Source organism: Drosophila suzukii, chromosome 2L, assembly GCF_043229965.1.
Source record: "Drosophila suzukii chromosome 2L, CBGP_Dsuzu_IsoJpt1.0, whole genome shotgun sequence".
NCBI lineage: Eukaryota > Metazoa > Arthropoda > Insecta > Diptera > Drosophilidae > Drosophila > Drosophila suzukii.
The window spans coordinates 6,670,865-6,682,789 of NC_092080.1; the positions used below are offsets into that span (position 1 = coordinate 6,670,865).

General features: G+C 39.7%; 2 protein-coding genes across 4 annotated transcripts; both read right to left on the reverse strand.

Annotated features, from left to right (window-relative positions):
- Positions 1–3,360: 3,360 nt before the first annotated feature.
- Gr23a (Gustatory receptor 23a) lies at positions 3,361–5,790 on the reverse strand. Of its 2 annotated transcripts, none has more exons than XM_017072440.3 (3): positions 4,921–5,790; positions 3,591–3,749; positions 3,361–3,524 (listed from the first exon to the last, which is right to left on the reverse strand). In XM_017072440.3, the coding sequence occupies exons 1-3, from the start codon at positions 5,788–5,790 to the stop codon at positions 3,441–3,443; spliced, it is 1,113 nt and encodes a 370-aa protein (XP_016927929.3). In that variant the 3' UTR covers positions 3,361–3,440. The 2 variants fall into 2 exon arrangements, with proteins under 2 accessions (XP_016927929.3, XP_036668798.3); XM_036812903.3 differs by lacking the exon at positions 4,921–5,790 and adding an exon at positions 3,810–4,759.
- Positions 5,791–9,369: 3,579 nt separating this feature from the next.
- Positions 9,370–10,573, reverse strand: Trf4 (TBP-related factor 4). Of its 2 annotated transcripts, none has more exons than XM_017076199.3 (2): positions 10,439–10,573; positions 9,370–10,383 (listed from the first exon to the last, which is right to left on the reverse strand). In XM_017076199.3, exons 1-2 carry the CDS (start codon positions 10,492–10,494, stop codon positions 9,438–9,440), a joined length of 1,002 nt encoding a protein of 333 aa, XP_016931688.3. In that variant the 5' UTR covers positions 10,495–10,573; the 3' UTR covers positions 9,370–9,437. The 2 variants fall into 2 exon arrangements, with proteins under 2 accessions (XP_016931688.3, XP_016931696.3); XM_017076207.3 differs by having other exon boundaries at positions 9,370–10,380; positions 10,439–10,569.
- Between the last annotated feature and the right edge of the window lie 1,352 nt (positions 10,574–11,925).

Here is an 11,925-nt window from a genome sequence, read left to right on the forward strand (position 1 = left end):
ACCGCCGTGACGAGTCAACAAGGTTGAAATTTAAGCCGTATCGTTGCCCGGTCCTCGAGCATCCCCAGTAATTAAGTGCATATACCCGAACTCCGAACTCTGACCTTCGCATCATCTTTGATTACCTCTGAGATTTTTGGGTTGGACCCAGGGCTGGCCGAAAATTAAATATGACTGGGAAATATTTTCAATTTGTGGACACGAGAAAAAAAGTTTTGTTCGCCAAGATGCCCCGGCTACACACACACACACAGATACATTTTGTTACTTTTCCGGTTTACCCGTGGGAAATTTGCTAACGGAAAATAAAAGTTTCTGGTCAAGTGAGTGCAAAAGTTTTAAGTGACGCACTTTTTCACCCCACTCACCGCCTTTTCCTTTGTGGTGCTGGAGTTTGGAGACTACTTTTGTCGTTCGAATTTGGCAGAGTGGAATTTTATTAGGCTTGACTTATGGGCCATGTGTACTACATTTATATGGACATGTGTCCCCAACAAATTCGAGCTGTTCTTGATTAAATTCTTCATCTGAGAGCTAGAAGTTGGAAAAGAACATTAATATGGGGAATGATTGCATGTGGGATTGGGTATTAGGTTCCAAATTGCTTAGGGATCTAAGAAGGACTTCAAAATTAACACATACAATTTATGAAGATGTATATATAATACTTCTTAACAAAATAATATCAAACTGACTTATAAATAAAGCTCAGCTAGATTTGAAAATATGAAAGTTTCTTATAAAGCTTAACATGAGTGATATGGTAAAGTAATCCCCCTAATTGCCATCTCGTAAATGGAAAACTAAAAGGCTTTTCAATAGGGCTAGCTTAGATTTCTATTGCCTTTTCTAGTGATAAGCCCAAAGGCCATTCCAACTTAACCTGCATATCCTTTCAAATTGAATCTGATTTCGAGTGAATTTTTTCACATGGCCCGTAATGTGGGGCATATCCATCCAAGCTGAGAAAGATAGATCTTCGAGTGTTGTGGCCAAGTGGCAAGTCGACGAGACGATTCAGAGCCATAAACAAATTCGTAATTGCCTTGTAATGCCTTGTGTTGACAGGACTCGACAACTAGATAAGGTCCTGGGCTCAGCCAGATGAAAGAGAGACAGGAACACTGGGCAAGGAAAAGAGATGGAAGGCTGAAATTAGCATAAAACTTCAATTTCGCTTTCGCACACTGCGTCCAATGCAGACGAAAAACCATATTTTCCAACGTACCCACAAATCGCAATAGATTGCCAACTATAAAACAGAGGCCTGAATTATGGGATGGATAAAAACCCCTCCCCCTATATATGGAGCACTCCTGCATTAATTAGTAATTTATTCCAACTTTTAGAGCTTTTTGGCTTTGGGCTGCACACAATGGTTTCTGTAAGTATGGACATCGGAGCCTCGTACGTGGAGTGTAAATGAACTTTTGTTCATTTGACTAATTTAATTTTGAAAGTTCTGTCCGTTCAAATTTTATGAATATTTAAAAACTTCCCTCCCACTATGCTGATAAATGATTCGTTGCCGGGGGCTGTGTGAGAAGACAAAGCCTCCTTCAAATTGGGAATTCATCAAAAAAGTTGAACAGTTCGTAAAGTGGATAAAATATTCATGCATGCATGTTTCTATTAGTCCTAAAAGTTGGATTGGCTAATAATTCACTAAAAAGCAATTAGCATCTCCTCAACATCCCCCCCTGAAAAACTTAAATGGCAATTGCATAGGCGCTTAAGACAGAGTTGTGAGGTAGTTTATAAGACGTTGATGAGTTTATGACACCTTGAAAACTAGGATAAATGTTGTTATAAACTTACATTCTTATGTATAAGTTTTATATTACAAATTTTTGTTTCAAAAAATGTATAAAATCTGATTATATCTGAGAAAAAACTCTGCTTAGTCAAGGTAATATGTTTCAGCTGTTGTATTTTCTGCCTGATATTTTGCTCTTAGAATCTCCTCCTCTACTTCCTTCACATGGTTTCCGACGGTCTGGCAAAGGTTGGTAAACAGCAGACACTTCTTGCAAAAGACTTTTGACTGTATAAGATCCATTTCCGGCGAGAGTTCTGGGCCAAAAATATAATGATTCGTCCTGAAGGCCTTGGCCAACTTGGTTTCAGTTTCGTCCATCGGTTCCAAGGCAGGAATCCTTCGAGCATACATCGATTTCCAGATTGGATCGCGTTCCATTAGGATAGGCGGTTGATCGAACTACTTTTGGGGACTTTAATAGTTTACTAATAAAGATTATAAACGTTGGATAGTCGTCACCTCGTCTATGAGTTTAATTGACAAGTCATGTTGGCCTACTCAGTGATGGGAGGGGTTAGTATCGTTTAAGGGTTTATAGGATAGTATTATAACATTCTTGGTGTTGGGAAAGGTACGATGTTGCCAGCTTGATTATCTAAAGTTTTTCGAAAATTAAGTTAAATGGTTATAAATGTAATATTTGATAAGCCACATATAACTTTATTTACTGGTATCTAGGTAATACCATTCTCCCTCTATAATAAGAGTATTCAACTAACCTAAGTTCATTCCCCGCTTAAAACCGAGTAGCTCAACCAACAAAAAGAGTACATTGAAGGTAGTGCTAATCCAGGCGGCTCATAAATATGTATAAGCGACTGTTACAGTTGTTATATGCTAATTTGGGCCAGAAGTGGCGGCACAGTTACATCTTGAGCATCTGCTGGTGCGGTAAATAATATTTACATGGCTCGGCATTTGCATAGCTAACGACAAAAACTGCTCCTCGAGCACCACTAGTACCACCAGTACTCATTCAGATCCCCGATCCAGATCCCAGCCATATCCAGCATATCCGCAGAGTAACCCCGAGCAGTTCCAACACCAGTTTACACAAATTAATGCGAACTCGCACGTGTTAATTCAAGGATGTGCGGCTGTTTCATCCCATTCCCAGGCATTCGCCATGAATTTGCATATTAGAAAAAGTTTTCTGCTTGTGAAATGTCAGTTTAATATGCGTGAAGTAGTTTTGCTACCGCCTCCACATCCTGGCCCATCCTTTTCGCCCTGTAAAATGCGCTTAAGAAAAACGAAGATAAAACTTTGCGCAATCTAACTTTCTGCTCAGGCCCTCCCCTTAAACCACCTAAAACTCAACCCATCCTCAAATCGTGGGCGGCATAAATAATTAGGGTTATACACTTATAAGAGCTGCGACAAAGATGAAAAGGCTCTTAGTTTGTCTGCTTGCCAGAGAATGTGTGTTTCATAATTAAATCATTGAACATTTAAGTAGTTTTATTTAGGGCTGAAAAGTTCTTAGACTCATTTGGGAAATGAAAATGTGAAACTTATGGTTTATTAAATATTGATTGAAATGTATATAAAAAGGAAACCTTTTCTTAATTTATTAATTCAATGAAAGCGGTTTATCATCTGGGACCTTTTCTGTTTATTCTTATCCAGCATTAGGCCTCGAGCTCCTCTCAGCAAACATGAACTGTATGAGAATGACTAGGTAAGTAACCACCGCTGCAAACATCTACATGGGATTATAGATCATCATATCATATCATATATCATTTTTCAGTATAGTACTTATACTTACACTACTGAGCAGATGTAGATTAAGACTAAAGAAATCCTTGGCGGTGACCACAAAACGTTGATGTAGTGTTTGCAAAGAAAACTCGCTCACTAAATCATTATAACGCTTGCTGCCCTGGGGTTTAACCAACTTCGATATAAGACAACCGATTTGACGACCCTGAAACGATAGTTATGATATGTATATTTAAGCAATATGAATTATATATTTTCTCCTCACTAGGTTATAACTTTGTTGGCAGTGCCAGCAGGCAGCCGACATCTGCAGGGCCACATTGAAAATAAAACCCAAGTTCAGAAGGATGGCATAGAACTTATCCGGACTTGTTCTGACATCCACAAACAGCCAATATGAATTGCACACAAAGAGTGCAAAGTATACCATGATGATGATTAGAAGGCTACCCCCGAAACATCCATTGATCCGATCGAACAGGTTATGGAGCTCATTATAACTCCTTTTTAGGTCTCTAATTCGATGGATCTGTTGGTCCAGGAAATCTGGCCTTTGTTTACATTGTGGCCAACGACTGGATAGTTCCCTGGCCAAAACCTTAAGCTGCTGCTTGGTCTGACGAACCCTAATGTTCGCCTTCATGACTTCCAGGATAAAGGAGATAATCTGCATCTGCAGAGCCAGGAAACTGGGTAGCATTCTTAGGTGATAGAATCTGACTCTATGGGGATATCCGGGCGCATTTGAACACACCAAATACTCGACTGCAAAAATGGGCACTAGCATTGCCAACGCAGTTAAGGCCATCCAGGGATCAGAGTCCTCGAACACAACCACCTCATCCGTCTGTTCTCGATGGGCTCTAAACCCCTCGAGGAATGTGATGACCACAATGAAAGCATGCGAAAAAGTCTGGAATATTGTGAGCACATGACGCAGTATGCAGTCCATATTGCATTCAAGTAATTGAGCATAAATCACACTTTGCGTCCAAACTAAAGTGAACCAGGCTGTCCAGCTCAGAAACCGCAACCATAAGATCAATCGAGACAGTCTACTGACTCTCAGGGAAAATGCCACCAAAATATGGTGGAATATCTTGAGGAACACTCGTGAGATTACTTGCACTCTTGTCGGGGGAAACATTGTAACTAAAAGGGAATTATTTGGAAGGAAATTCAGTTAATGTACTAGGCAGAATGCCAATGCATCATTGTCACTGATAATTGGTTATGATTTGCCAGATTCGTATATAGAGCAGTCTTGATTGATGGTCTGCTAATTTATATGGGTTGTAAGTAGTTGAGAATGGTGGTTTGTCTTAAGAGAATGTATATTATCCTTGTGTTATTAACTACACTAACAGTGTACTTACATTTTCAGATCCAGAATCGCCGTGCCAAAATAAAGTGGCAATGGGAGTACCAAAGTCAATTCCGGTGGCTCCGTTGAACATCATGCCACGTAGGTCCCGACCATCGTACAGACCCATGAGCGTCCAGTACGCATTGGTAACGAACTGAAAACTAGACAGCAAGTGCAGACCCAGCATTCCCCATCCATAGCAGTCGCTGAACATTTCGTAGCACTCAAAGATCCTCTCATAGGTGGACCGAAGGGTCTGAAGTTGACGACACTCGTGGACTCCGTAGGGCTGCCATAGATCATTCCCCGAAGCCAAGGACAAAAGGGATCTTCGCAACTGAAGAGATCTCTGATTCAGATCCATAACATGCTGCACCAGTTGAACATAGCGAAATCGAAGGAGCCACATTAATGGCAAGGATATCATAAAAACGGGCGAAAACATTTCTTCATTATTAATAAAAAATCTGGTGAGATCACAAATAAACTGGACGCCAATTAGGGGCAACAGATATGCCGCCTGGCGACGTTTGCCAAACATTCCGAGTCTCTGCAACTGCAACTCCGACTGGAAACGCAGATCCTCCAGCTGACTGTGGGTCCTCTGCTTCAGGACACTCTCTAAGACTAGAAAAATTCCCAGCACTGTATTTCCCATAAACAGCGCAGTGCCTACAACATTTCCCACACTTTCGACTGCTATCGTTGAAAAGCCAATGCCAACTTTCAGTAAATACACAAAATATGAAATCCAACATAAGCGAAAACCCACAGATACGAAAAGCCATCGCAACTGGTTAATCGGTGGCAAAGGTATTAAGCACAATAGCCACAATATTATTTCTAGAAAACGACGGGTAAAACACTCCAAAGACTTCATGTTGGACTTGTAAATTGGAACTGATTGGACCTGGCTTTGGCGCACTCCATTTAACTAACAATCAGCTAATACATTTAATTGAACCATGACTATGGAGTTTTCTTTAACTCGGCAAGGACTTGAAACATACTTAGCAGAATGACATTTGTAAAAAAATGGGGCTAAATAAATTAAAGAAGAAATTACGTTTCAGAAAGATATTTTTGATTGCTTAAACATTTTTTTTTGGGAATCTCCCTTAAGTAAGTAGTAGATAAGGCTATAGGCTTTTAAAATAATAAATGGAATCTTCAAGCAGAGTAAAGCGATCTTTATGCATATAGCGAGGATTTTCCATTGCCAGCAGGTATGATGTTTTTGAAGCTTTCCCTTTTTTCCTATATATAGAAAGGATCCCAAATACAAGAAACAGCAGATGCCGTAGACCCATAACGCAGCACCCTTCATAAACTATTTATATATATGCCTTTTCTGGTGGTTTCGAGTGGTCGACATTCTCTAAACAACTGAATTGTGGAAACTATAAGCCATAGGCTTAGATATCGCACATACGCAATGTTAGCCAGTGCCGTAATTGAGCTAATTAACACATTAATAAATGAATAAAGTCAATAGATTAATGTAAATGCAAATTAGTTAGATGCGTTTGTGAATATATATTTCGGTATAATCAGGGGATTAGGACACGCGTGTGTTTTCCATTTACTAAATTAAAGCAAAAAGTGGTTGCATTTTTTTTGTATACTCTCCAGCTATTTTGGTCACGTTCCAGGCCAAAAAATCCATAATTGGCACTAACCAATTTCTTTTGTTCACAACGAATCGTTTTCTATGCACAATATGTGACATCGAAAAGTTGTTCCAATTTAATTTGACTTTGATCGCCAGCTGACGCAAATGTCGGGCATGATGACATGTCCCCCTTCGTTATCCGTATATCTACAGAAATAACCCCCACAGCGGGGTGCAAATAAGCAACATTAGGGGGCGAACATGCCTCATTTTGTTTATGGATTTACATCAGGACAAGCTGTGACCAAACGGCCAGCGAATGCCATGTTATTGTAATTTAAATGCTTGATTTTTATACAAAAACTTTATTAACAGATGAACAGTTTTTATCTGCGCATCGACACTTTGGTTTATTTGCGAAAGAGAAAACTTTTCCACTTTTTATGACCGGAAAAACACTGGTTCGCTCCATAAAGATTAGTGATTCATATTTATATATTTTTTTTTGGTTCTGGCTCTTCAAATCTAGTCTTTAAAATCGGAATACTTATGAGGGGGCGGAGTGGGACAAAAGTTTTGTATCGTGTCCATAGATGGCAGTGATGGGCTTCTGTGTTTTATTGCCCAAGGAGTCGAGCAGTAGCCGAGAACTTCATAAATCACAGAAGTTTGTTTTTGGCCATGAAAAGGCTTACGGGGGTTTATCAAAATGAAAATTTATTGGCGCTTGGAATTTTAGATTTATGTTTTTCCACCCTCAGCCGATTCTAAGAAATACGCATTTCATTGACAAGGGGTTAGAATATTTTGAAAAGTACTTCCTAAATTATTCTAAACATTTTCTAAGGGACCTGCCAACTTTAAGGCGTTTTTGTATTGGGAAAATCAAAATTCCGTTTCACTTACGTAGGTAAACCAATCCTTAAAAGTACAAACTCCATACGCAATTATTCGTTTGCAGTTTCATTTTTCAAAGCAAACACATTTGCGGACTGGGCAGCCGCAGCTTCTGGTCTCGGATTAATTTTCATTTAAATTCAAGTTGGTTAAATATGCAAAAAGTACTTTGGTGCAGCACAGGACCTGCAAGGAATGTGTGTGTGTGCGGCTAGTTAACGAACCAGTTTGCCACTTTGAGTAGTTATTAAAATTGCAAAAGTCCATTTGCGACACCTTTTCGAGAGTAAAATCTTTGCGGTTAACCGCAGACATGGAAATGGAAATGGGGAAATGGGCAGAAGTTCCGGTGACAGAAGTTCCCACTGTTATTAAATGCTTATGAGGACTGGAGGTCTTCCTTCATTCCAAATTCAATAGGGTTTTCTCCGCTTATGCAGTTTATGTTCACTTATAAATGCGAAAACAGTTACTGTGTGGACTCCCGGAAAAGTTGTCTAATCTTCAAAGGCAGAAGCCGCAACCCTTTTTCGTTAGCCGGGCGAGTGGATAATTTTTAGCTTTGGCTTTCAAGCCAAAAGTCCCTGGGCAAGAATGCATAATTCATAATCTCCAGCCCGCTCATCTCCTTTCTTAAACTTTGATGGTTCAACTTTTTAATCGGATTCCCCGGATTCCCTGGCTCGATTGCCACCGCATCATAGTATCGTATCGGTAGTTTCCTTCCATTTTCTCTGCTCTCTGGTTTTTCCGAGCATATTTTTGGCCAAAAAGCGCCTGAGGGCACAGAAGTTTGCCTACCTCAACCGAAAATAGATAAATTGCGAATTATTTTGCTCCTTCGTCGCAATTTCTTTTTGTCCAATTTCGATAACCTCTGGCACATTAGAGTTTCTTATATGTGCATATGATATCTTTTGTCGAACCTTTTTGGGAAGGAGAATAAAGATGCCAGCCAACAGATATTGCAAGATATGTGCAAATTTAATGAACAAACTTGTATTGTAGACTTTGAAACAAGAAAAAGTTCCTAATGAGGGGAGGCTGTAATAGAGTACCTACATGTCTTAATAAAGTATGTTAGAATATATTTAAAAACTTGATATATCAATCAATAATGCATTTATAATAAATATATTAAAAACCTTTAAGGAGAAGGTTAAATTAAAGTTACAAATATATTAGAATTTTGAATTATATTGACATTTTATAATATATCCCTTATATATTTCCTTTATATTCCCCTTCTTTTCCACCTTGCATTCCACCTGTGGTAATTACGTAAATGTGAAATGTACGACTTCCCGTAATATTTTCAACTAAAAAGTTCTGGAGAAAAAAGAGGTCCTGAGTCCGGGCACTTGGGAAGGTGCTGTAGCACGTCGGAAACGTGTTCAAGGCGGCCACTTGTTCCGCATAATGTGACATTTTCCCGGGAAAGTTGCGGCAAGTGTGCGAAAATGTTTCGTTATTTATGTATGCGCCTGTTGCAACACGCAGTTGCAACTTCTTCGGTCATTTGTTTCTTGTTTTTGTTTTGCGACTGTTTGGTGAAACTTTGGCCCCGGGCCTAGGCCCTCACCCTATATATAGTACACCATCCATATACCATCCGACTAGTGGTAGTGGTTGGCCGGAGTGGAGTGTCACTGGTTGTTCGGCGGTCGCTCAGCAGCTGGCGTTCGAATAAATCACGTATTTAAACAAGTTGCCCAACTTTGCTGGCGAGTGTAAACAGGGCACGTGCAGAACTTTGGTTTATGACAAATGTTTCCAGTATTTCGCAGGACGATACAAAGCGATTACTGGATACTGGCTATCTCGGAATCTCTGTTGCGATTAAAAGTGAATTTGGATTACACTAAAATAAACAAGGTTAAAGAATGGTAATATTAAGTAATACATTTTAGAGCATTTTTCAATATAAATGTTACATTTTCTGCGTAAGAATAAGGAAGTCATTATAATTTTATTTCACGCTTCTTTTAACAAGATTACTTGAACAAATAAAAAATTCTTCAACAGTAGAGCAGCAGACCCTCTTTGTCCTCCTCCAACCTCTTTTCCCACAACAATTTATAGGACAGATCACCTACCAGTTTTCCCTCCTTTTCCGCATCCGTGGGATAGCCATTCTTGAATTTAGCCAGAATAGGCAGAAATGCAGATATGGCCTCACGGGTCTCACTGTGCCCGTTGGAGTGAAGAACCAATACAAATCCCGTGGGAAAAACTGCAAATCTTACACCTTCTTTTTCGTCAGTGTAGGTGATAAAAGGTCGCTTGCTCCAATTGTAGGTGACCTCCTCCGAATGGAGGCGGCTCATCAGCTCCAAATCGAGTTTAAAGGGCATGCTAAAGGAGGCATTCACGATGCTCTTGCCAAAGTTCTTAATATCAGGTTTGTAGTCCAGATCCTGCAGGACCCTGATCACCTTGAACAGAGCAATCCTGGCTGAATCCGAGTTTAAAGCAGTGGCCACAATCTTGCCAGCAGCATGGATCTTCACCTGGGCACTGGGATGGGTCACCTTCACAGACACAGTTGGATGACTAGCCGGATCGTATCGGGAATCGGCCATCAGCAGGCACAGTTCGTACATATTGAACCGGCAATTGAGGTCCATTTGACAGATGAACGGTCTGTAGAGCAACTGCAGTTGGTTTTCCACTTCGGTCAGTTTGCTTACGTCCTCGAATACATTTTCAAAATCAATTTCAAAGTCGGGACCCATTGGATCCCCTGTCTCTCGCACCTTATCCCAAGGTATATCGGTGGAACTGTTGTTGAAGTAATCCTTATAAAGATAGTTATTGGAATTGCCAGTCTCGACCTTCATTCGCTTGAGTAAGAAGTCTTCCCTTACATCATTTAGGTTAAGTTCATTGAATAGTTTATCTAGATTGGATAGTTTGGCATCAGGTTTTTTCTTATCCTTTAGACAGTCAGCTTTTGTCTCACTACTGTAAATGGTAAATTAAGAAAAATTAGTCTTCGGGAAAAAGGTTAGGAACCCACTCTTCTTCATCGTCCAGATGATTTAGGTCCTTGAGTTTATTTATCATAGAATCCATTAACACTTATTTGTTCTAGGATTTTTTTCAGAAATGTATTATTCAGAGTAATGAAAGGATATAAATCATTCTGAAGGCAAAGGCAAAACTGAAACTAAATAACACAACTCGTTGTTGTTTCAAAAAAACAATATATATTCTTTTAACGATTTTAATCCCAATAACTTATACATAATACCGCCATCAAGGTGTTTTATTGCCACTTATTTATCAATCAGCGCATGCATAAATAACAACAGATGAAATATTCCTTCATTTATTTTTATAATTCGCAATTATGAATGCAAATGAATCACTCTGATTGGCAAAAGCAAAACGTTAATCCTGTCTTTCAGTCGGCTGAGTAATTGCCTTGGCCATCTGATGCCTTTACAAAGCCCGCATATCAGTTAGTCATAAAATCTAGAGGGTTATAGCCCATTATAGACCATTTGTTGCTGTAAGCACATGACAAACCATAACAAATTACCAGCAACAAAAGAGCTGAATGGAATAAAAATAAATAAAAAGCCGGACATTTCAGTCAACTTATGCGCTTGTCAAGCTTATATTTACACCCAGTTGACCATATTTTATGTCGATTCCGGTTATGAAATTTACAGAGCTGTCAGAAAGAGTTCGGCGACATTTTAGTAAATATTGAAATTTAATCAAGCAAAGTGCAGTGCACACACACGCGCGTGTGTATATGTACATATGTATGTGCGGCAGGACGACAAGGATATGAACACGTCCACCCCCAGACACCTGTCACCATCGTCGTCTGCACTACCTTCCAATTGCAGGATGATGGTCCTGCTCCTGGTTCTGGTTCTGGTTCTGCCAGGGTTGTGCATGCGGAGGTGGATGTGTGTTTGTCGAAGTCAACAATCAATTGAATCGATTTCATTTTACAAATTGCGTTGAATTTTGTGGTGCAGCCACCACCACCAGCTGCAATTGACGGCGAAGCCAACGGCAACAATAACGAGCCCTGGGTGGTTTTCTCTCTATATATCAGACGTAACCACCAGCCACCCAACCATCCAAACATCCAAACATCGAACCACCCATCGACTCATCCACATCCACCCACACACTTGTGGGCATGTAGATTGGGGACCACTGTCTTGTCAGAGTGATTTTGATGGTCAATTGCTACGCGCAACTGCTTTTAATTGGAAGAGAACGTTGTGATGGATAACCAAATAACCAAGGATATACAAGCCAAGATACTGGGCGAATGGGAGAATATCGATTGGCTTTTTCCTTTGAGCAGAAAACATGCAAAAATAGCTACTAAGCTAACTCGATTTAAATTTCATTGGCCTCGACTACCCAATTTTGCCAAATCAGTTAATACACTCATCCAAATATATTTGGTTTTATAATTAAATTAATTAAAATTTGCATAGATAAACAATTCTTTCTTTTTTTAACATGAACACTTAA

Coding starts and splice junctions, on each gene's coding strand:
- Gr23a (XM_036812903.3), bottom strand. CDS start 4,691: ATGTTTCCCCCGACAAGAGTGCAAGTAATCTCACGAGTGTTCCTCAAG. Junction 3,750..3,809: donor GCCAACAAAGTTATAACCTA/GTGAGGAGAAAA, acceptor CTATCGTTTCAG/GGTCGTCAAATCGGTTGTCT. Junction 3,525..3,590: donor ATCTACATCTGCTCAGTAGT/GTAAGTATAAGT, acceptor AATCCCATGTAG/ATGTTTGCAGCGGTGGTTAC.
- Trf4 (XM_017076199.3), bottom strand. CDS start 10,494: ATGGATTCTATGATAAATAAACTCAAGGACCTAAATCATCTGGACGAT. Junction 10,384..10,438: donor CATCTGGACGATGAAGAAGA/GTGGGTTCCTAA, acceptor TACCATTTACAG/TAGTGAGACAAAAGCTGACT.